Source organism: Delphinus delphis, chromosome 5, assembly GCF_949987515.2.
Source record: "Delphinus delphis chromosome 5, mDelDel1.2, whole genome shotgun sequence".
Taxonomy (NCBI): domain Eukaryota; kingdom Metazoa; phylum Chordata; class Mammalia; order Artiodactyla; family Delphinidae; genus Delphinus; species Delphinus delphis.
Window position 1 is genome coordinate 125,177,071 of NC_082687.1, and position 26,475 is coordinate 125,203,545.

Sequence of the window (26,475 nt, forward strand, 5' to 3'; positions counted from 1 at the left end):
ATACAGTGTTACTTTATCTTTTGATTTATTTAATTAAATACTTAATTTAGGGACTTCCCTGGTGGTACAGTGGTTAAGAACCCACCTGCCAATGCAGGGGACATGGGGTTCAATTCCTGGTCCGTGAAGATCCCACATGCTGCAGAGCAACTAAGCCCGTTCACCACAACTACTGAGCCTGCGCTCTAGAGCCCACAAGCCACAACTACTGAGCCCACATGCTGCAACTGCTGAAGCCTGCACGCCTAGAGCCCGTGCTCTGCAACGAGAGAAGCCACCACAATGAGAAGCCCGCACACCGCAACGAGTAGTAGCCCCCGCTTGCTGCAACTAGAGAAAGCCCGCGTGCAGCAATGAAGACCCAACACAGCCAAAAGTTTTTTTTAAAAAAGAAAAATATATAATTTAAAATAATTTACATAGTAAACTCATTTTTAGTTTTTTTGCCTGTTTAAGACCCAATTAAATTTTTTAAATTAATTTTTCAAATGGTAAGTACATTGTTTCTCTACCTTTATCTGAAAATATCTGTATATTTTAATGATAAACATTTTAACACTGAAGACCTCAACAATGCAATTAACTAACATGAGGAAAAAGAATATTTGATAGTGGGACAGCAATTCTTAATGAAATACTCAAGGTAAAATAGGAATAGAATGAAACTACTTAAATATAAAGACTGTTAATGCTTCCTGCTGATTTTTATAATCAGAGAAATATTGGAGCCAATTCCATTAAATAGTCAGGAATACCCAGTGTCACAATTATTCAGCATTGTTTTGGAGGTTGTTACCTATGGCAATGAGAAGAAAAATAATAATTTGTAACATAAGTTGCACAGTTAATAAGGAAAAGACAACCCAATAAAAAAATAGGCAAAAGATATGAACAGATAATTCACAAAGGAGAAAATCCATATAATGAATCAAAATCCATATAATATACTCAACCACATCTGTAGTTGGAGAAATACAAGATTAAAACAAAAATCATTTCCCTTTATGAAAGTTTCGTAAAAAAAAATAATAGTGGTACAATGAGCAGGGCTTTCTCAGGTGTTGTTGATTACGGTGTAAATGATAAAGCAATTTGGTAATATCTATTAGAATTATTTTAATACATAGGTAATCCAACTTTGGGGAGGAAAATTATGTAAACCCTTCTCTTAGGGATAAAAATATGATTAGAAGAAAGAATTTCCTCTTAAAAATGGAAATAATTAAAGTCCTAGCTTAATTTTGAAAGCTAAAGACTCAAATACATTTTGCTTTGACAGAATTTAGGCGTATTTTTTTTATCATCTCCTTAATAAGTCTTAATGTGTCTATGTTTCAGGTATTTCTCTTATATATAATATACAGATGAATTTTTTCAATCCAATGTAATAAGCTCTGCAGTCTACTTTGTTTACATTTATTATCATTTCTGATTTATTTTCACTGTTTGTCATTACAGTTCTATTGCATTTACTTCCCATCTTATTCTGTGTTTTCTACTAACCATACTTCTTTGCTTTTATTTTCCTTTCCTCCCTTCTTTCACGTTGAATTTCCTTTTCATATGCATATTTAAATTTTCTTTCAGCAGATTTTTCCTGAATTAAAGTTTTTAGAATTTGTTCTGTTTCATTGCTTTTGGTTTTCTTCTTCAAGGACTTCTGCTATATGTATGTTAAATCACCTGTGCCTAATTTTTATATCCATCACTTTCTCCACACCATTTTTTTCTCTTTATTTGTTAATTTTCCTCCATCTTTAATTTCCCTTAAGAAGTTATCTATGGCATCTTATTTACTCTTGTGTTCCTTCTAATTTGTTCTTCATGTCTGAAATTATTTTTTAAGTTTTGTATTCTTTCCTGAGCTCGGCCAGCAATATTTTCATACCTTCCTATTATCTTCTCTAGTTCATTGGGAAATTTTCCCATTTCTCAGTTTTTCAAATTACGATGTTATTTTTTAATCTTTCCATTACTTCGTAATTTCTTTCATCTCATTTTATAATACATTCTGTTTTTATCTGTTTTATGGGCATATCTGTCTGGCATGCCTTTGTTGTCTATGACAACATTAGTTCAACTGCACTTTTCCTGTTTCTCCTCAGTATTTATTCCAGTAAATGGCATCTGCATCACTAGCTGTTCATGTCAGAATCCTGGAACTCATTCTTAACACCTTCTTTTACCTCATCTAATCACCAGTTAATCCAAGTCTACCTCTAAAATATATTTTACATGCTTTAAATTCCCAATTCCACTGTCAGTTCCCTAATTCAAGTCACCAGCATCACTCATCTGAACTACTGCAATAGCCTGCTGCTCGTCCCTAAACATCTACTCTTGCCTCCTATACGAGTCAGGGTTTTTACTTGCAAACATCAAAATCTAACCTAGTTAGTTTACACAGAGAATATATTTATTAAAGGATATCAGCTCACAGACCCTCGAGGAGGGAAAGAGATTCAGGCTTTGCAGCTAAAAACAATGGCTGAATCATAATGTAGGAGCTTCCCCAGAAGAAGACATCCTAACAACGCTGCTCAGCACAGATCCCAAAGCCATGCTGATGAAGCTAGGGGACTAGGTTCTGGGAGCTCTGACGGCTTTCTCGAGAATTTAGCCACTGACCTTGCTCCCTCACTAAAGTAAGTTTTGCTTACGTTGCTCACTTCCTCTTTTTGCTCAGTTCCTTAACGAAGTTTCACATTGGAGGAGTGTACTGGCAGAGCCAGAAACACAAGCTCATGGCCTGGCTGCAAAGGTAGAGAGAACGAATGCATTTTGGCTTCTATCTAAAAGGAGAGGCTCAATGTGAGAAATTCTCCAAATGTAGAAGGGTCTGCAGGAAGTGAAGAGTGGTCACATACATGATAAATGTCCTCCACATCCATTCCAATTCATACTTCACACTGCAGCCAGCTCATTCTAAAATACACAGCTGATTATGTTATTAACTTACGTTAAATTAATTGTGGAAATTTAAAAACAGAAGTACAGATATACCAGGATAAGGAACCTCCATGTGTCTCCCACCCAACTTCAACAAATATTTTGCCAATCCTGTTACATCTCTCTTACTGATATCCTTCCCCCACTGGAGTATTTTGAGGCAAATCCCAGAAATCATATAATTTCTATCATAAACTCTTTAGTACCTTTAACAGATAAGGAGCTTTTAAAAGCATAACCAATAACACACATCTCAGAATTTACAGTAATTCCTTAATATTTAATGGTGAGTCCAGTTTCAAATTTCTCCAGTTACCTCAAAAATACTTTTACATTTGACTTAAAACAAGATCCAAAATAAGATCTATATAATGTATTTGACTTATATATCTGAAGTTTCTTTTCATCTATGACTGCTGATCTCTCAACTTTTATTTTTTCCACGGCATTTTTTTTTTTAATTTTAAGAAACTGGACCATTTGTCTATAGAATCTATCATCTTCTGGGCTTAGATGATTACTTCCTAGAGGTGGCTTTTAGTTGTATCTTTCGTATTTCCTATAAACTGGTAGTTTACATCTACAGGCTTGATTAGATTCTGACTCAGTGTTTTTTGGCAGGAACACTTACATAGGTGGTGCTGAGTACTTGCTGCATCAAATCAGGAGGCACGTAACGCTTACCCACTTTTAATGATGTTAAGAGTGATCAGTGCGTTCAGGTGTTGGCTTCATCCAGCCTTTGGAAAGTTCCTCAATAATCTTCCACCTCACTAGTTTTATCATTCACTGATGAATGGTGCCCATATCTATAATATTATTTCACTAAAGGATGCTAGATGGGGGTTTTTCTAATTCTATTAGTCCCTTGTATTTATTAGCTTGGATTATTCTATAGGAGATAACTTTCCCTCATCAATATTTTATTACCCTGAAGTTTAGATACAGGAAAGGCAGAAGAGAAGCTTAAGTCTTTATTTCCTGGTTTTTAGAGTAAAGAGTTAAAGCCCTAGCAACTTCCAAAGGTGACCAGTGTGTTTCTTACTTTTAGTATCATTATGAACTCACAGATTTTCACACATTTGATGTGTTTAAATTGGCTGCAGATATTATTCTTCTCAATGCTTTAATTGTCCCATTTTTGGCTAGTATAAGTCCCTTTATTTGATTCCTGGGTCCTTTTGGCAAGACAAGCCACAAAATGGAGAATGCCTAAAAATAAAGTCAAACAGAGGTACACGATGAAATATATCACCTCACGCTTGTTAAAATGGCTATCAAAAAGATACAAATAACAACTGTTTGCAAGTATGTAGAGAAAGGGAACCCTCATGTCCTGTTGATAGGAATGTAAATTGGTGTAGCCACCATGGAAAACAGTATAGAGGGTCCTCAAAAAATTAAGAACTACCATGTGATCCAGGAATTCCACTTCTGGGTATATATCTAAAGAAGATGAAGGCAGGATCTCAAAGAGATATCTGCACTCTCATGTTCATTGCAGCATTATTCACAACAGCCAAGATACGATGCACAACCTAGATGTCCATCAACAGATGAATGGATAAGGAAAATGTAAGTAAGTGTGTGTGTATGAATATTATTCAGCCATAAGAAAGGAGACCCTGCCATTTGTGACAAGATGGATGGACCCTGAGGGCATTATGCTAAGTGAAGTAAGTCAGAAAGAAAGGGACAAATACTATATGATATGACTTGTATGTGGAATCTAAAAGAGACAAACTATTAGAGGCAGAGAGTGGAATGACAGTTGCCAGTGGCTAGGCCGTGAAGGAAATGGGGAGATGTTGGTCAAAGAGTATAAACTTCCTGTTATAAGATGAATAAGTTCTAGGGATCTATTGTACAGCATGGTGATTATAGTTAATAACACTGTATTATATACTTAAAAGTTGCTAAGAGAGTAGATAGATCTTAAATGTTTGCACCACGAAAAAAGAAACAGTAATTATGTGATATGATGGAGGTGTTACCTAATGCTATGGTGGTAATCATTTTGCAATACGTAAGTATCAAATCAATATGTTGTACACCTTAAACGTATACAATGTCATATGTCAATTATATGTCGATAAAGCTGGAAAAAAACAAATGACAAAGGGAAAAGATAACCATCTACAAACCAAGAAGAGGCCTCAGAAAAAAACCAACCCTGCTGACAACTTGATCTCAAGCCTTCTAGCTTCCAGAACTATGAAAAATAAATTTTTGTTATTCAAGCCACCCCCCCAAAAAAAGGTACAACAAACAACATAAAGTGCAAATTATAGTGTTTACTCTTAGATTTGAAATATTTATAACTTAGAGTAGGAAACATTTGGAAAAGTATTTAGAAATATTTTTGCATTTTTGGATAATACTGATTATCCATATAGATAGTTCTGTACTAGTCCCTTTTAGCAGCATTCAACTTATGTGAGGTAGTAAAGTGTACATGATGTGATTTAGCCAATTTCTAGTAAACTCGGTAAACTGTTAGATTACAGCTATTTTACCTCAGATTTATTAGCCTGCCTATATTGGGGCTGTCGGGCTTATCCAAATTTAAAATTCTGCAGTTCTGAGTAGCTATGCAGACACAGATTGAAAACCGTTGGGTCTTCCCTACCACTACTGAGAGAGAAAAAATAAATAAGGTAATAGTTTTTCTCTAGAATTTAAGGGAATTAGAAAATGCCAATAATTTTAACAGTTTGCTGTTCAGTATATGTATACAATAACACATATCTGGCTTATGTTTCTAAAGTGAATTATTTATTAGGACTTGGAAAAAAAAGTAGTTATCTGTACTACAGGTAGCAAAATCCATCTTAATCTCTTAATCCTCTTTATTGCTCAAATATGAGCATTATTCATACACATCCATTAACTTAGGGGTTAATTAGTAAGATCCTGAACTAAAATAAGACGGAAAGTGTAGTATTAAAAATCATGACTTATAGAAGCTAAGGGAGGATGGCAGGCATGGTAAGTATAAAATTTAAGTCATGATTTTACTTCATAAGGAAAACTTTATAATAACAGAAAATGCATTTTTTAATAAATAAAAAGGAGATAGCTGTGAATAAAAGTACCTCTATTAGGTAAAAGATTTCTATAATTTCATTCTATTACAGGTAATTCATACAGAACTCTCCTTATGATTTCACTGCATATTCTCTTGTTATTTTAATGACGCCTCTGCAGTTTGACTTAAGAGTATAACTTCACATTTATAGACCACTGTCTATTCACTCATGACTTTATGCCACCCCCCAAAAAATGTCATATGAAGACTATTTCTTTTTTGAGATAAGGAAACTATGATCCAGAATTTTTATATTATCTTGCTATTCATAATTACACACAGAATTCCCTATTTTATTCAATATATGTTCTTGTTATTCAACATATGCAATATCTACAACCTGACTTTAGGAAACTGACTCTTAGCAATCATCTAGCAGAGCCTTAAAAGAGAAAGTTCCACACAGCAAGTACTTTCCACCACAGTCTTAGCTAGATTATTCTTGAATCCTTCCATGCCTTACAGAAAAAGCAATGAGTCTTCTGTAAACCACACCCAGGAGTGTGATAGTGAGCACCACGATTCCACACACAAGGCTGAAAGCCCATCGTGGACCCCAGGCAGCGTACACTTGACTGATGAAGACAGGTCCAAGAATCCGTGCTGCACTTCCAGACGCTGTTAACCAGCCCATGTACATACCCTGTTGGGGGAGAAGCAAACTGATACTCAGGTGTAGTTATTTTAAAAGCAAGGATGATGCTAATATTACCAAACTATGACAAACACGAGAATCACTTCCTCCGTTATTTTTAAATTAAAGTACCTCTCTATAAATACAGCAAATAATGAGCAATAAACTTATTTGATATACTGTTTAGGAAAATAAAAGTGTAAAAGAACGAACATTGTCTGCTGAAATGATTTATAAATTTACTTTTTAAGGCTACCATTTATTCTGTACTTGCTATTTTCCAGACACTGTGTCAGGTGCTCTACATATATTGTTTCCAACGTTCACAAATTTCTATGATTGGTATTATCCCCACTTAACAAATGTGGAAGCTAAAGCTCAGAAAATTCAAGTAACTTATCCAAGAGATATGAAGCCCTGTTTGGCTGATTCCACTGTATTAATTTCCACTATACCACAATGTCACTGCTCCAACTACTGTATCCAAAACTATAGCCCATACAATATACCCAAGAACGTGCAATGCAGCATTACTTTTAATATCCTCCAATTGTAAATAACCTGTCAAGCGTGGATTAAGTAAATAAACTATGGTACATTTAATAAATGGAATGCTAAACAGGTGCTTAAAAGAATATGGTCTTATACAGAATAAAATCTTATAACAAGAATAACATCTCTATACACATTGACATGGAAAGAAGGCCACGGTATATTAAGGGGAAAAAAAATCCAAGATGTAAAAAAGGTTTATATACATGAGATATAATTCATTTTATCTTTTTTTAAAAAGGCATGAGGGTGGACATGTTTGAAAAGGCATAAAAAATATCATGACGTGTACAAATGAAGTAAACAGTGGTTGACTTTAGTGTGATGGAGGTAAGGAGAGCCTTCCTTTTCTGCTATATACATTTCAAATTACTTGAATTTTGTTACAACCATCATGTATTGTTTTTGTAATTAATATGCTTTTATTTTTGATTTTGAAAATGTGAAAATATAACTTTATAGATTAAAAAACCCAGAAATTACCAAAATGTTTTACCTATTATTATAGCTTTAATACACTGACGTTAAAATTTTTTCTTTGCTTTATTTCAATAAACATTAATTTCTACCTTGAAAATGTAAAACTATCAATTTAATTTTTATAAAGAACAAGATACTATTTTCATTTTGTTGTCATTTAAATAACTGCTACTAAAAAGAAAAGTCAGAAGTAAAACCTGGAAATAAGCTAAATATATAATAATAGGAAAATGACTAAATAAATGATGATACATACATAAGATGGAATATGTCTCCATTAAAAATAATTCCCTAAAAGAAAATTAAATGTCATGGGAGAATATTTACAGCGTATTGTTATATTTCTTTAAAAAAGCAGATTACAGGGACTTCCCTGGTAGCACAGTGGTTAAGAATCTGCCTGCCAATGCAGGGGACACGGGTTCGAGCCCTGGTCCCGGAAGATACCACGTGCCGCGGAGCAACTAAGCCCATGCGCTGCAACTACTGAGCCTGCGCTCTAAAGCCTGTGAGCCACAACTACTGAGCCCACGTGCCTAGATCCCGTGCTCCACAACAGGAGAAGCCACCCAGTGAGAAGCCTGCACACCACAACCAAGAGTAGCCCCCACTCTCAGCAACCAGAGAAAGCCCATGCAACAAAGACCCAACACAGCCAAAAACAAAACAAATACAGAATGGTCACAAAAAATGTGAGTGCTTACAAGTATACCTCACGCAATTGCAGTGTCATGCTAGCTGACTCACCTGAGGTTTTGGCCCCAGAATTTTTGAATATAATGTATATGACATAACATTGCAGGATGGATAGCCTATTCCAATTAGCACAGCTGATGTGAGGAACTGGGCCAGATGGATCATGGGGGTGTAGAGGCACCAGGCTTGTTCAACTGGGCAACCAGTTGGTCCTTCATTGTGATCTTCTCTTGGAATCTTCCAAAGAGTAATAATTATTTCTCCAAATGTGGTATTAGGGATTGAATTATTATGTAAATCTGTAAGAACAAAATCAGTACAGTGTATTACTTGTTAATTTAAATGAATAACAGGGGCTAACATTATAGAATTATGTATAGCTATACCTTCCCACTGTATTTTGGGAAACTGATGTCCCCAGGGTAACAAGATAAAGAAGCCAACCCATATAACAATGAGTCCTCCCAGCAGAATAGCACGCTCGCCAACCCTGTTAAAGGAGAGAAACTGTAATTAAAAAATGAAACATTGTATTATAACATAGCTTCCTTACTTTTAGAATTTTTAAGACTATAAATAAAATAATATCTTGATACTTTTAGTGATATACTAATTAAAACGAGTGCAAAATATAATTTCCCACTAAAAGGAACCAGGACTCCTCTGAAAACTGGCTGATATCAGGTCTGGGACAGAAAATATATAAGATGAGCCTGGACACCTTATCATAACAGGAAGAACAGAAATTACCAGTGACTACTAGGTTATGATTACAAGGACTCAGAGGGAATTCCCTGGAGGTCCAGTGGTTAGGGCTGTGAGCTTCTACTGTAGGGGGCACGGGTTCAATCCCTGGTCGGGGAACTAAGATCCTGCAGACCTCACGGCCTGGCCCCCCACCAAAAAAAAGGCCTCAGAGCCAATTTGAGGAAGCTGGCTAAGAATATGACAACGTGAACACCAAAAAGAACAGTAATGACAATGGCTTGAAACACATCAAAATGTTATTTATAAATTCATACTATACTAAAATAAAATACTCTTGGTCATTTTTAGAGGATGTTAGGGAACCCACTCAGTATTTTAAAAATCAGTTAATAAAAGAAAAGGATCACCCTGTCTCTCCTACAAAAACTGTACCTCAGGATAACCAAATAGGTAGTGATGGAAAAGTTCTCTTTATAGAAAGTGTTCCAGCAAATAAATAAAGGAATGATAGAATTAAAATACCAGCATTTTGCACTGATCTATTAATAAATTAATGGATCTAAGGAATGGTCAATGGCCACTTACATCGTAAAAAGAGATAAACAAAACTTTACATTTCTCCTGATGTAAGCACATACCACCACCTATAAAACATTCTTGCCAAAAAACTGAACTCAAGTCTCATCAAGCTTCTAGATCTAAGTACCAATTTTCAAGAAATATAGTAAACACAGGAAAATATTAAAAAACAAACAAAGACACCACAGGGATTTATTCAACAAGATCCAAAATGTGGGAAACTATAGGGCAAACATCTTGGTTGCTTCAATTTGTAAGGGAGAAAAAGAGAGAGATGGAAGAGATGGTAAAGAAACTTATAGATTAAAAGAGACTTAAGAAACGTAAGAGCCTGAGTCAAGTGAGTAAGCTGTGAAATAAAACAATATAAAACAAAACAAATTTTTTTAAAAATCTGAGACAGTGGAGAAAATTTGAATACTCCCTGGATATCTGATGATATTTAGAAATCACTGTTAATTTTTTTAGATGTGATAAATGCTGTCATCATTAACTTTTAGAGATACATACTGAAATATTTATGGAAGACATGAAATGATGTCTAACATCAGCTTCAAAATAATCCAGATGTAGGGGATAGGCAGTGTGGAGTAGGCGGCGGTATAGATGAATCAAGATTGTCCAAGGTTATAATTGTTGAAGCTAGGCAATAGATACTAAACATTCAGTACATGATTCTCTCTGTACCTTTGTATATGTTTGAAATTTTCCATAACAAACAATGAAATATACAGGGACTTCCCTGGTGGCGCAGTGGTTGGGAATCTGCCTGCCAATGCAGGGGACGCAGGTTCAATCCCTGGTCCAGGAGGATCCCACATGATGTGGAGCAGCTGAACCCGCGAGCCACAACTGCTGAGCCTGCGTGCCACAACTACTGAAGCCCATGCGCCTGGAGCCCTTGCTCCGCAACGGGAGAGGCCACTGCAATGAGAGGACTACACACCATGGCAAGGAGTGGCCCCCACTCGCTGCAACTGGAGAGAGCCTGCATGCAGTGATGAGGACCCAACGCAGCCAAGAATGAATGGATTAATTAATAAATTAATTTTTAAAATAAAATATGCAAATAAGATCAAAGATTCCTAAAACAAAACAAACAAACCCAACACCTCCCATTACCCTCAGAATACCTACAAGGCTTCACATCTTTCCAACCTGATCTTCTCCCATTTGCCATTTCTCTCATTCTTCTCTGGCCAAAACGGCCTTTCTGCTTGTTCCTTAAACGTACGAAGCACAGTCTTCTGGGGCAAGAGTGTTCCAGGCCACTGCATGGCTGTTCTCTGACTTCACTGAGGTCTCTGCTTGGATGTAACTTCCGTTTGAGCTGCCCTCCATGAGCAGTCAATCAAAACAACACTTCCCCTCTCTCCCAACCCTGCCTTGCCACTTTTTATTCTCTTCCTCTGCTCTATTCTTCATAGTACTTCCCATGACCTGATTTCACATTTGTGTTTATTAGCTTTCCCCCCAGTAGAATACAAGCTCTTTGAAGGACATGAAATTGTATCATCTGTAAGAATGTCTATCAGCAGGACCACTCTACTTCTGTAGCAAGATGTAATGCATGTACTATTATTTAACTTTGAATATGAATCTATGTCTATGTCTATATCTTGGCCCCTCTACTTGGCTCTATAAGGATAGGAATCTTCGTAGTATTCCCCATAACACCTAACCCTACGCACTGACTCAATATTTGTTAATTGATTGTAGAACTTTATTAAAGTTCTAAAGTATTGTTAAAATATTTTAGGAATAATTAAATCATTAGAACTGTCTAAATTTATCAACTAATGTTCCACTCCAGACTATATGAATGAACTTAATTTTATACAAGTATTTTTTTTTAGTGTGCTCTTTACAGTTATACTTTTACAAAATGCTTCTTTAAAAAAGTGTTCTGTGATCAAAGTTACAAAAAACTTTGCGAAATGCTACGTACTCTTGTCATGAAGGTGATATAGTATATATACTGAAGATTTAGAAGTTTTAGAGTAAAGAAGTTTGGTGATTTTAACCAGAATTTTCCACACTTAACCATTAATCTTTCACAGCAGAACAATGTTTTATGAAATACGCTTATAGAAATACTTTAAATAAAACATAATATACAAAAGATACATTAAAAGACAATTATTCACTTTGTAAAATATCTTGCTTTACCACAGAATATACTACATGGTACAGAAATATGCTCCCTTAATAAATTTTAAATCTGTTTGCAAACATTCAAGGACTAAAACTCATGCATAATGACAGAAAAGCTTTATATTACTTTACTAATATATTCATTTACATCATTAGCTCTGTTTCATGTTTCACTTTAAAAAAAAAAAGACTTGAAATAAAACCAAAGACAAATAACCTACTTTTTGGAAAGTAATTTTATCCCCATGAAAATAATAACTGCCTCAACTCCAAGAGCAGCAAGTATTATGCCATCATATAACACAGCTTGTTCTCTGGTCCAGGCATACATATCCATTGTTAATGGAGTAACAATGCTAAGAAAAATAAAAAAGAAATTATTCTTCTTTTATTTCAATCATAGGCATTGTTATTTAAAGTTGAAATAGTAAGATTTAATAATGATACCAACACATTCAAGAATCTGCATCCCTTTTAACAATGACACCAGATCTACAGAAACAGAAATTTTAAGACATTTTAAGTACATTTTGTTGTAACATGCACAAGCTACTAAGTTTGGCTGTTTGCATTTTTATTTTTTAATATTTACTGTAATTATATAAGTAACATGTCCAACACTGCAAAAAGTTTGAAAAACAGGAAAAGGAAACAAACCAACCATAATTCCTACCATTCTAATATAATTAAAAAATCATGGTTGTGTTTTGATTTAAACTGGTCTCTTTTCAATGAAATAATGTTACTATGATTAAGTTATTAACTTACTATGATTAAGTTATTAGAAACTTCTGGGATTTTTTTTCTCTTCCTCTGTCTCTTTCATACCTATCTTTGAATGTACATATTTTTCTCCCTACCTCCGAATGCTGCTCTTCCTTTATATGACTATCTGTCTCCTTCCTTGCCAAGCTTCCTTTCCTACTTTCTGTCTCCTTCTGTTAACTGGCTAAAAAAGGAATTTAAAAATATTCAAAATATTCATTCTTTTAAAAAAAATCACCATCTTTAATTTTAAAAATCAGATGAGCTGCTTTGGAAGATAGTTCACTCATTTCTCAATAAGTGAAACATAGAATTATCATATGATCCACTTCCTGGTATATACCCAAAAGAACTGAAAGCAGGGACTCAGATACTTGTACACTAATGTTCATAGTAGCATTATTTACAATAGCCAAAAGATGGAAATAACCCACATTTCCACTGACGGATGAATGGATAAACAAAATTGGTATATAAATAACAGTGGAATATTATTCAGCCATAAAAAGGTATAAAATTCTGACACATGCTACAACATGGATGAACCTTGAAAACATCATGCCAAGTGAAACATACAAGACAAAAAATGACAAAAGATGCATGATTCCACTCATATGAAGTACCTAAAATAGGCAAATTCATAAAGAAAGAAAGGCGAATAGAGGAAACCAGGGGCTGGGTGAGGGGGAATGGGACTTAGTGATAAATGGGTGTAGCACTTCTGTTTGGGATGATAAAAAGGTTCTGGAAACGGGTGGTGGTAATGGTTGCACAACACTGTGAATGTATTTAATGCCACCGAATTGTGCAATTAAAAGTAATTAAAATGGTACACCTGAAACAAATACATTATTATATACAAATCTGGCCTCAATAAAAACAAAAGAAAATATGGCAGAAAAGCTCTAAGAATCATAGCAGACTACAAGTTTAATACATGTCCAATAACATGGTTCAAAAATGGGAAATAAATATACAAGAGAATAAATTATATCCTTTAAATTGAAAAAAGAAGTTAAAATAGTAAGTTTATGTTATGTATATTTACCATAATAAAATAAATACCCCCAAAATCAGATGAGCTAAAAATTCCATGTATCTCAATAATTAAAAAAAAAAAAATCAAGTATATCTGGCATAAAATGTACTGGCATAAAAATGTTACAATATATCAAAAAGTGAAAAAAACAAGTTGTCAAATGATAATATCACATATTCTTGTTGGTTTAAAGACACACACACACACACACACACCCCTTAATACTTACAGTTGTATAGAAAAAAATGTTTCAAAACAACACACACTGAAGTATTAGCAGTGGTTACCTCCAGGGAAAGAAGTGGATGTGGAAATACAGTTGTAGTGTTTGGAATATTTACAAGAATATACTATTTTAATAATGGAAAGGTATTTTAAAACTTAAAAAGCCATATGACAAGGGACGTCCCTGGTGGTCCAGTGGGTAGAACTCTGCATACCCAACGCAGGGGGCCCGGGTTCAATCCCTGATTAGGGAACTAGATCCCACATGCATGCTGCAACTTTTAAGAGTTCGCATGCTGCAACTAAGAGTGCACATGTCGCAACTAAGAAGTCCGCATGCTGCATCTAAAAAGATCCCACATGCTGCAACTAAGACCCAGTATGACCAAAATAAATAAATAAATAAATATTTAAAATAAATATATTTTTTTAAAAGCCATATGGTAACTAACAGTCAACAAAGCCTACATGAGGCAGAGATTTTGTAATATACTAGCTTTCTTCAGGATCAGAGCTTAAACAGTTAAAATTTCTAGACTGAACCCAACATATATAAGTAGGGTGCTGCAGGACAGAAGGGAGTGGCAGGATATATTTAAAGTGATGAAAGGGAAAAACTTACAACCAAGATTACTCTACCCAGCAAGGATCTCATTCAGATTCAACAGAGAAATCAAAAGCTTTACAGACAAGCAAAAGCTAAGAGAATTCAACACCACCAAACCAGCTCTACAACAAATTCTAAAGAAACTTCTCTAGGAGGGAAACACAAAAGGAGAAAAAGACCCACAAAAACAAACCCAAAACAATTAAGAAAATGGTAATAGGAGCATACATATCGATAATTACCTTGAATGTAAATGGATTAAATGCTCCAACCAAAAGACAAAGACTGGCTGAATGGATACAAAAACAAGACCCATATATAAGCTGTCTACAAGAGGCCCACTTCAGGTATTTTCCTGGTGGCACAATGGTTAAGAATCTGCCTGCCAACACAGGGGACAGGGGTTCGATCCCTGGTCTGGGAAGATCCCACATATTGCTAAGCAACTAAGCCCGTGACCCACAACTACTGAGCCTGCACTCTAAAGCCCGCAAGCCACAACTACTGAGCCCGCATGCCACAACTACTGAGGCCCGTGTGCCTAGAGCCCGTGCTCCACAACAAGAGAAGCCACTGCAATGAGAAGCCCACACACCACAATGAAGAATAGCCCTCACTCGCCACAACTAGAGAAAGCCCACGCGCAGCAACAAAGACCCAACACAGCCAAAAATAAATTAATTAATTAAAATAATAAAAAAGAGGAGACCCACTTCAGACCTAGGGACACATACAGACTGAAAGTGAGGAGATAGAAAAAGATGTGCCATGCAAATGGAAATCAAAAGAAAGCTGGAGTAGCAATACTCATATCAGATAAAATAGACTTTAAAATAAAGACTGTTAAAGAGATAAGGAAGGACACTACATAATGATCAATGGATCAATCCAAGAAGAGGATATAACAATTAAAAATATTTATGCACCCAGCATAGGAGCACCTCAATACATAAGGCAAATGCTAACAGCCATAAAAGGGGAAATCGACAGTAACACAATAATAGTGGGGGACTTTAACACCCCACTTACACCAATAGACAGATCATCCAGACAGAAAATAAATAAGGAAATACAAGCTTTAAATGACACAACAGACCAGATAGATTTAATTGATATTTATAGGACAGTCCACCCGAAAGCGGCAGAATACACTTTCTTCTCAAGTGCACATGGAACATTCTCCAGGATAGATCACATCTTGGATCACAAATCAAGCCTCGGAAAATTTAAGAAAACTGAAATCATATCAAGCATCTTTTCCAACCACAACGCTATGTGATTAGAAATCAATTACAGGAAAAAAAACTGTAAAAAACACAAACACATGGAGGGTAAACAATACACTACTAAATGACCAAGAGATCACTGAATAAATCAAAGAGGAAATTTTAAAAAATACATAGAAACAAATGACAATGAAAACATGACAACCCAAACCTCATGGGATGCAGCAAATGCAGTTCTAAGAGGGAAGTTTATAGTAATTCAATCTCACCTCAGGAAACAAGAAATATCTCAAATACACAATCTAAACTTACACCTAAAGCAACTAGAGAAAGAAGAACAAAAAACACCAAAGTTAGTAGAAAGAAAGAAATCATAAAGATCAGAATAGAAATAAATGAAATAGAAATGAAGAAAACAATAGCAAAGATCAATAAAACTAAAAGTTGGTTCTTTGAGAACAGAAACAAAATTGATAAACCTTTAGCCGGACTCAGCAAGAAAAAAGGGAGAGTATTCAAATCAGTAACATTAGAAATGAAAAAGGAGAAATTACAACTGACACCGCAGAAATACAACGGCTCAGAAGAGACTACTTCAAGCAACTATATGCCAATAAAATGGACAACCTGGAAGAAATGGACAAATTCATAGAAAGGTACAACATTCCAAGACTGATTCAAGAAGAATTAAAAAATATAAACAGATGAATCACAAATAATGAAATTCAAACTGTAATTATAAAGCTTGCAGCAAATAAAAGTCCAGAACCAGGAATCTTCACAGGCAAATTCTATCAAACATTTAGAGAAGAGCTAACACCTATCCTTCTCAAACTCTTCCAAAAAATTGCAGAGGAAGGAACACTCCCAAACTCGTTCTACAAGGCCACAATCACCCTGATACTGAAACCAGACAAAGATAACACCAAAAAAGGAAATTACAGACCAACATCACTGATGAACATAGACGCAAAAATCCTAAACAAAATTCTAGCAAACAGAAACCAACAACACATTAAAAGGATCACACACCATGATCAAGTGGGATTTATCCCAGGGATGCAGGGATTCTTCAATATATGAAATCAATCAATGTGATACACCATATTAACAAATTAAAGAATAAAAACCATATGATCATATCTCAATAGATGCAGAAAAAGCTTCTGACGAAATTCAACACCGATTTATGATAAAAACTCTCCAGAAAGTGGGCATAGAGGGAACCTACCTCAACATAATGAAGGCCATATATGACAAACCCACAGCAAACATCATTCTCAATGGTGAAAAACAAAGCATTTCCTCTAAGATCAGGAACAAGACAAGGATGTCCACTCTCACCACTAATATTCATCATAGTTTTGGAAGTCCTAGCCACGGCAATCAGAGAACAAAAAGAAATAAAAGCAATACAGATTGGAAAAGAAGTAAAACTGTCACCGTTTGCAGATGACATGATACTATACATAGGTAATCCTAAAGATTCCACCAGAAAACTACTAGAGCTAATCAATGAATTTGGTAAAGTTGCAGGATAAAAATTAAAGCAGAGAAATCTCTTACATTCCTATACACTAAGAACGAAAAATCAGAAAGAGAAATTAAGTAAACAATCTCATTTACCATTGCAACAAAAAAGAATAAGATACCGAGGAATCAACCTACCTAAGGAGGCAAAAGACCTGTACTCAGAAAACTATAAAACACTGATGAAAGAAATCAAAGATGACACAACAGATGGAGAGATATACCATGTTCTTGGATGTGAAGAATCAACCCTGTAAAAATGACTATACTACCCAAAGCAATCTACAGATTCAACACATTCCCTATCAAATTACCAATGGCATTTTTCAAAGAATTAGAACAAAAAATTTTACAATTTATATGGAAACATAAAAGACCCCGAATAGCCAAAGCAATCTTGAGAAAGAAAAATGGAGCTGGAGGAATCAGGCTCCCTGACTTCAGACTATACTACAAAGCGACAGTAATCAAGACAGTATGGTACTGGCACAAAAACAGAAAAATAGATCAATGGAAAAGGATAGAAAGCCCAGAGATAAACCCACACACCTATGGTCACCTAATCTATGACAAATGAGGCAAGAATATACAAGGGTGAAAAGACAGTCTCTTCAATAAGTGGTGCTGGGTAAACGGGATCTCTACAAGTAAAAGAACAAAATTAGAACATTCTCTGACACTATACACAAAAATAAACTCAAAATGGATTAAAAACCTAAATATAAGACCAGACACTATAAAATTGTTAGAGGAAAACATAGAACACTCTCTGACATAAATCACAGCAATATCTTTTTGGATCCATCTCCTAGGGTAATGAAAATAAAAACAAAAATAAACAAATGAGACCTAATTAAATTTAAAAGGTTTTGCACAGCAAAGGAAACCATAAACAAAATGAAAAGACAACCCACGGAATGGGAGAAAATATTTGCAAACGAAGTGATGACCAACAAGGGATTAGTCTCCAAAATATACAAACAGCTCATGCAGCTCAATATCAAAAAAAAAAAAAAAACCCAATCCAAAAATGGGAAGAAGATCTAAATAGACATTTCTCCAAAGAAGACATACAGATGGCCAAGAGGCACTTGAAAAGATGCTCAACATCACTAATCATTAGAGAAATGTATATCAAAACTACAATGAGGTATCACCTCACACTGGTCAGAATGGCCCTCATCAAAAAATCTACAAACAATAAATGCTGGAGAGGGTGTGGAGAAAAGGGAACCCTCTTGCACTGTTGGTGGGAATGTAAATTGATACAGCCACTATGGAGAACAGTATGGACGTTCATTAAAAAACTAAAAATAGAGCTACCATATGACACTGCAGTCCCACTCCTGGGCATATATCTGGAGAAAACCATAATTCAAAGAGACACATGTACCCCAGTGTTCACTGCAGCACTATTTACAATAGCCAGGACATGGAAACAACCTAAATGTCCATCAACAGATGAAAGGATAAAGAAGATGTGGTACATATATACAATGGAATATTACTCAGCCATAAAAAATTGGGTCATTTGTAGAGATGTGGTTGGACCCAGAGTATGTCATACAGAGTAAAGTCAGTCAGAAAGGTAAAAACAAATAGAGTATATTAACGCATATATGTGGAATCTAGAAAAATGGTACAGATGAACGTATCTTCAGGGCAGGAATTGAGACGCAGATGTAGAGAACGGATATGTGGACACGGTGGGGAAGGGGAGGGTGGGATGAATTGGGAGATTAGGATTGACATATATATGCTACCGTGTGTAAAACAGATAGTTAGTGGAACCTGCTGTTTATAGCACAGGGAGCTCAGCTCAATGCTCTGTGATGATCTAGGTGGGTGGGATCATGGGGGAAGTGGGAGGGACGCCCCAGAGGGAGGGGATGTATGCATACATACAGCTGATTCACTTCGTTATACAGCAAAAACTAACACAATACTGTAAAGCAACTATACTCCAATTAAAAAACAAAAAAAGCCATATGATAACTAATGGTCAACAAAGCCTACACAAGGCAGAGATTCTGCAATATACTAAGTTTTTTCAGGATCAGGGCTTAAACAGAGTTAAAATTTCTAGACTGAACCCAACATACATATGTAGGGAGCTATATAGCTTAAAGTAAATTAAATTAATACACAGAGTTTTATAAGCATATTTATTATAAAACTCAGAAGAAAGGGAGAAAGACTAGTGAAACAGACTCCCTTATAAGGAAGGAAGATAAGGCAGTAAGATTACAGGCAGAGAATTAACTACATTCAAGTTAAAGGCAAAAACTTTGTATATGCTTTTTACATCATGATAAGAAAAATATGCCTTACATAAGGATTTTGAGAACATCTATATTCCTGATTAATATTGCATTAAGAAATACAGGTTATTTACACAATCAGATTTAGATGAAAACAGAAAATAACTTACGTTTCAAAAAGGGCAAAGATAAACAGAATCACAAAAAACAGAACATTGGTGGCCACAACAGCAACTTGATCAATATTTCCTTGGGGAACCTGAACTTCATCTGTACTTGCTGTAGTAAACAGAAGAAAAATTATATTACCTACACAACTAATTTTTCTTATGACACTAAAACAGTGTAAAATTATACGTAGCAAATTCAATGACTAAACATTTAAAATCATTTTTTTAGGCTTTCAAAGCAATTTAAAAATTAACAATTTACATAACAGAAATAACTTTTAAATGACATTTAAAATTAAAGTGAATTTTCTTCCCAGGACATACACTTCAATTCTGTTACCTACAGGAAATACTCAGATTTTCTATTCGGCGTCTCTCAATCAAAAACAGAAATGAATGTCCATAGAATTCTATAAAATGATCTCATACTAAATACTAAATTTGCTTTAAATTTCAGTTGCAGATTTTTTTCTACCTTACCTAAATTTTAAAGTTACACAGATTTCATGAAGACGTCAAATAGTTTATTAAATAAGTTCTCAGTTCTATGATTCACCTCAATGGATATATATTTTGAATTTCAACAGTACGTAGAATTACTATTAGTAAATATCCTTATTTTTTAACCACAATTTTTTTTAAGTTCTTACGTTATCATTTATATGTTTTGCAAAGAACTACCAAGATTTGATGGTGGTTTTATAAATTAGGAAGGCAAATGAGTTAAGATGTTCACTTATCTTGAACTATATAGTTAAGTAACACACTCAATATAAGCTATATCTGATATAATTGAGAAATGTGAAGCCATATATATTGATACATGTATGTATACACATCCATCATGCTACTTTATAATTTACCCACTTATTCAGAGTAAACCAGGTAAGTAATACAAGAATGTATTTATGTTATCTTTAAGTGTATGTGTGGCAGAAGTGGGGGCAGGGGGTGATTTTCCTAAGACACATAAATTTCTATAATTTTTTCATAATAGTGCCTGACTTTATATCTCAGGATTCCTGAGGAGGAGTTCTTCCTCCAATAATAAGTGAGATTTGAAAATAGTCTGCTATACTTGGGGGCAATTAAGCACCTTGGACACTTGACATAGGGTTATGACCTCCCTTTCACACAAAGAAAAGCAGTCACACCTTTGTCCAGTTCCTTTTCTGGGGTAGACTCTGGTCCCTGTGGGCCTCAAATTATTTTGGATAGACCTCCCTGATTCTCAATCACCATCTAGAAGCCAGTCTTTACTCCTTTGAATCAAATATCAACATTGCCCCAAGTTAGACTGGAGTTTACTTTTCTGCAGCCTCCAACCAGTGCTAGCTTTAGTGGGGAGACTCAGAAATGTTGCATCCTAAACTGTGGGAACTGACTAGGTATCCTAATTATAAGAATTTTAAGAAAACACTGCATATTGATTAAAAAACTGTAATTGGAAATTAAATCCTATCCCATGATAACATCTTTAATAATAGGAACAACTTGATGTTTTATCTAAACATTTATTGAAATTTAAAAACGATCTTTGTTTTATAAAAATTATTTTGAAGGACCTAGAAATCTTATGAAAGAAAATAGATCTCTCCTTTTTAAACTCCGATTTGTGCTTTAGAGCTGTGTTGTCCAATAGAACTCTGACGTGATGGAAATGTTCTTTCTCTCTACTGTCCAGTACAGCTGGCTGTTAGTCACATATACCCATTAACTAAGCACTTGACATGTAGCTAGTGTGGGAGTTCCCTGGAGGTCCGGTGGCTAGGACTCGGCGCTTTCACTGATGTGGCCCGGGTTCAATCCCTGGTTAGGGAACTAAGATCCTGCAAGCCATGCCACAGAGCCAAAAAAAAAAAATGTAGCTAGTGAGATAGTGAGAATGAGGAATTCCTTAAATGTAATTAAGTTTAAACAGCCAAATATGACTAGTGGCTACCACATCTGACAATGTACCTGTATGTCTTTGCTACTCAAAGTGTGGTTCATAGACCAGCAGCATCAGTTCCCATAGGAGCTTGTTATAAATGTAGATTCTTCCTCTCCAGGCCTACTGAAACAGACTCTGCATTTTAACAAGGTTCCCAGGTGTTTTCTAAGCATATTAAAGTCAATAAAGCAAGGATCTATATGGTTATCCCCTTCAACTTATGAAAGATTTCTTGTGCATCTTCCCTTTCTCAGCCCCTCAACCTCAACCTCTTTAACTTGCTCATTCTCTTTACCTTTAAAGAGGTAGAGAGATAGGTCCTTTAAGTTAGCATCCTATCTTACACCTTTTCAAAACAGTAGCTTAAACCCACTGCCGGCACTTCCTCACCACTCATTGTTTCTTTTTTTCTTTCTTTTTATTTTGAAAACTTTCAAACACATCCTTATCCATCTATGTCCTCGATTCAACAATATTTTGCCACACTTGATTCATCTACCCCTTCCTTTCCTCCTTTCTCTCACTCTCTCTTTGTTGCTGTAGTAGTGTTTTTCACTAGATGATTCCCAAATTTCTATCTCTAGCTTTGATCTCTACTGCCAGAATTACAGATGCCTCTGGAATTTTTTAGTTGTTCTAGGGTAGCATTATATTTGGTTTGAACCAAATTGAAATCACCTTATCACCTTATCTATGTCAGTGTCCCTTCTTAAATTCTCCTTCTCTCATTCTTTCAATTATCTAGAATCAAAACCCAGCAGACATCTTCAACAACCCCCTCCATTCCTTAATATTCCCTATCCAACCTGTCAGAATCTTTTTTTTTTTCTTCAAAAGCTCATATCTCATCCCTTCTCCATTCTCAGTTACTGCTGTAGTTCAGGCCTTTACATATCTGGATTAGCCTCACTTGCAATCTATCGTCATACTTCTCCTTTGTTCAAAATTTGCTATAGCTCCTCACCACTCTGCTCTCCACCCGACTACTTTTAACTTTATCTTCCACCAGTTTTGTTGTAAAAATTAAATAAAATGTCTATCAAAGAACTTGGTAAAATTAACAGGGTCTTTTCCAAAACTTTATAAACTTCTTGAGGACAAGGACTAAATTGCATTCTTTTGCATGGGGGGGACAATCCTCAAGGAGGACATAACTAGGAGTACTTAAATAATGGTTTATTTAGTAAAATATACCTACTTATCAGACTGGGTACCTATTTATAAGTCAGAGAAAGATATGAAGGATGAAAATGGGTATTTGTAGAGTATACCAAAAGAATAAAAATACAAAAGAGAAACCATACTTATTCCCATGATTAAGTGAATAAAGAAATACTTGAAACAGAAAGATACATTTGGTAGCAATAATACTGAAATCATTCCAAAGATCTCAAGGATTTTAGGATATTGGCTTTTTGAAAACAAGATGAAGTGATTTTTAGCAATGGTCTTAACCTTACCAATTGTGCACACCAAGTCACTGACATAGGCATGCCTTTAAAAAAAATCAACTTAGCTAACTTTCAACTTTGAAGATCTTCCCCAATTACCCATTGTACTGTCCTCAGAGACAAAATTCAAGTGAATATCAAAGAGACAGAATCATTAGGAACACTTTGTAATATTATAGTAATTTAGTCAAACAGGTCAATAGTACCTTCTTCAAAATTAATATTTTTACACTGTCGTCCTGAGTCATCCACACGATGTTCTCTTAAAAGAAAAACATAAATATTGTATCCATGAAAGGCTTAGTATAATAGATAATAATTTAAATTTATTACTAGCTTTCTATTTTTTCACATTCTGGTATAGTTTCTTTTACTGTCTTCTGAGTAATGAAATTATTATGATATATAACTGATAAAATTTTTAAAATACAAGTTACAATTATTATTATATTATCATATAAAATGAAAAAACCCTCAATTCATCCAAAAGCACACATGAGCTGCCTTAATCAGTATTTGAAGTTTTCCAATGATTTTTAACATGAGTTATAAACATTTTGGACTCTTGGATAAAACACTCCAAAGAAATATAAAGTAACAAAACTTCTGCAGTTTTATAAAATTTTTTCTAATATATAAAAGATAAGAGATACACATTATGAGTAACTTTTGTATCTAAGGTTGAACCTAATCATTAATCTACTTAAAATGTTGCTTTCATGCCATTTCCCCTACTTAGAATCTATCATTAGTAGACCAAGACCAAACCTTGAATCTTTAAAGACCTTATAATCTGTTCTTATTCATCATCTATTATTTTAGTTGTCAGTACCACATGCGTTAGCTGATAAGAAAATATGAACACAACTAAACATCAAAAACCAAATAAAGACATCATAGAAATAATAATTCTCCAACAATGATAATGCTAATTTAATTTCACAATCTACAAGAGTAGTTTTATCATTTCTATCTAATTACCTTAATACAGTAAGAATCAGAATAATATTTAAAATTCCCAGGAAGGCGCCAAGTAAAACTGGTGCTGTGTACATGTTTATCTGCAGCTTAATGGTATCCCATGTCACGCCCTTTTCTCCAATGAGTGCGAAACAAGTCTGAAAAACTTATTAAAATAAAATGTATACAGATGAATTATTATATGGGAGGCACAGGCTAAAATAAATGTGAGAAATATTTACCATAGAATTGGAAGTAATATATGGAATCATCCATCTGCATCAGACATCTCAGCAGGGGCAAGAAAATTGGTTCTTGGTGGGGAGAGGCAAAACATTTACTCTTTTTCTGTATAAAGCACAGATATGCATACAGTACATAAAACACATACAATATAGGTCTGTGGTATTAAAATTTCATGGGATGGAGTGATTAGGAAAGAAATGTCTAAAAAGCCTCCTTAGGGAGACAATAACATAAAAAATGGGTGAGAAGCACTGATGTACAGGCATTCACAAGGGATTATACCTAACATAACTTGTCAGTATTTTCTTTTTTTAAAATACATCTCTGTATGAAATTTAAGTTATACAATTTCTTCCATAAGTAAATTATTAAAGTTTAATCAATTTCATTATAAGAAACTGTCACTTTTTTTTTTTTTTTTTTTGGCAGTACGCGGGCCTCTTACTGTTGTGGCCTCTCCCGTTGCGGAGCACAGGCTCCAGACACGCAGGCTCAGCAGCCATGGCTCACGGGCCCAGCCGCTCCGCGGCATGTGGGATCTTCCCAGACCGGGACACGAACCCGTGTCCCCTGCATCGGCAGGCGGACTGTCAACCACTGCACCACCAGGGAAGCCCGAAACTGTCACATTTTAACTCAATATTTTAAAATATTACTGTGTATATGGTACTTAAATTATATATATTTAATACCACTTTCAATTTGGATCTGTGGCAAAAATCAGATTGGGTAAGTATTGGTTTGCTCTCCTGATTTATATTCTATATCTCGTTCTGCCAGGACTTTACATGTAACCTTAGAGTGAGGATTAAGTAAAATACTGCATCTAAAGCACTTAGAACAGCATCTAGCATATGGTTAGCACTCAATGTTTGTGCTTATTGATGTGGTTATTATTGGAAAAGTCATCTAATCTTTTCAGGCCTACATTTACTCATCTTTAATATAAAATGTTTTAGTGATAATCTTTTTTTAAAATTTTTATTTACTTATTTATTTATTTTTGGCTGCGTTGGGTCTTCATTGCTGCCAGCGGGCTTTCTCTAATTGAGGCGAGTGTGGGCTTCTCATTGCGGTGGCTTCTCTTGTTGAGGAGCACGGGCTCCAGGGGCGCAGGCTTCAGTAGTTGTAGCACACGGGCTTAGTTGCTCTGCAGCATGTGGGATCTTCCCAGACCAGGGCTCAAACCCGTGTCCCCTGCATTGGCAGGCAGATTCTTAACCACTGCACCACCAGGGAAGCCCCGTGAATAATCTTTAAAATAGATGGCCAAAATATTTACTGAGAACCTAAGCCTATACCAGGTACTGTGCTAGAAACTGAGGGTAGAGTGGTAAGCTTAAAAAGACCCAGACTATGCCCTCATGCATATAGTAAGGCAATAGGTTCAATTGTTCTAGATTTCTGCTTATATTTTATTCCAGAACACTGAACTAAAATACCAGATTCTGGTGAATGATGAATTAGGCTTTCTTCTGTTGAAGCAAAGTAATGGAAACTGGAGGTTGGGGTGTTAATGATGAAGTATACTGAGCTGGATTCAAATTGATTCTATTTATAACTGCAATATTAAAAGCATGGGCCAATTATATGGCTTTTCAAAGTTATGCTAGGCATAAAAAATTAATTTCTCTACTCATTTAGCAGAAAATTAATTGGGCTTAGGGAAATATTAAATCTCATTAATATATTTTTATATTCATTAAACTATGAAAGCTTGGAAAGAAGAAGAGACTAGTAAATCTTTTTTGAACTCTTTCATTTTCTTCAACCTTAGAAAAGTCTTAAAGGTATGGGCAAAAAGGGGAAAAAAACTCCTATAACTTTCCTCAAATCCTTCAATTAAAAGAATTTTGTTTCTCATAAACAGGAAAAAAAAAGCAAACTCTTGCTGAGATGTCAAGCTAAATGATTATCTGACAGAATGTATACTTTGGAATCAGACAGTGAGGTTTGAATCTCATATTTCCCATTTAATATCAGGGTGACCCTGGATAAGTTACTTAGATTCTCTATGCCTTGGTGTCCTAATCTGTACAGTGGGACTAATAACATTTAATTTAGGGAACATGAGTTAACACATATAAAGAGCCTAGCCTCACTGCTAGATCAAAAAATATCAGTTTCCCTCCCTTTGCCTTCAGCTATGAGGTTTTATACTTGAATTGCCTCTAACATTTGAACCTCAAAAGTTTTCCCAATTCAAATCCAAGTAATGATAA

The 26,475-nt window shown here is 35.1% G+C and overlaps 1 protein-coding gene across 2 annotated transcripts in view; it reads right to left on the reverse strand.

Annotated features, from left to right (window-relative positions):
* Positions 1 to 5,046: 5,046 nt before the first annotated feature.
* The window catches only part of MFSD8 (major facilitator superfamily domain containing 8), a 41,683-nt gene continuing 20,254 nt past the window's right edge, over positions 5,047 to 26,475 (reverse strand). Inside the window, exons 6-12 of one of the 2 annotated variants that reach the window (XM_060012963.1) lie at positions 24,029 to 24,173; positions 23,254 to 23,309; positions 19,664 to 19,772; positions 12,062 to 12,196; positions 8,786 to 8,889; positions 8,451 to 8,698; positions 5,047 to 6,680 (exon numbers count right to left, since the gene is read on the reverse strand). In XM_060012963.1, coding sequence (XP_059868946.1) covers positions 6,474 to 6,680; positions 8,451 to 8,698; positions 8,786 to 8,889; positions 12,062 to 12,196; positions 19,664 to 19,772; positions 23,254 to 23,309; positions 24,029 to 24,173 — 1,004 coding nt within the window. In that variant the 3' untranslated portion in view covers positions 5,047 to 6,473. The remainder of the gene's footprint in view (positions 6,681 to 8,450; positions 8,699 to 8,785; positions 8,890 to 12,061; positions 12,197 to 19,663; positions 19,773 to 23,253; positions 23,310 to 24,028; positions 24,174 to 26,475) is intronic. The other variant, XM_060012964.1, reaches the window with a different exon arrangement.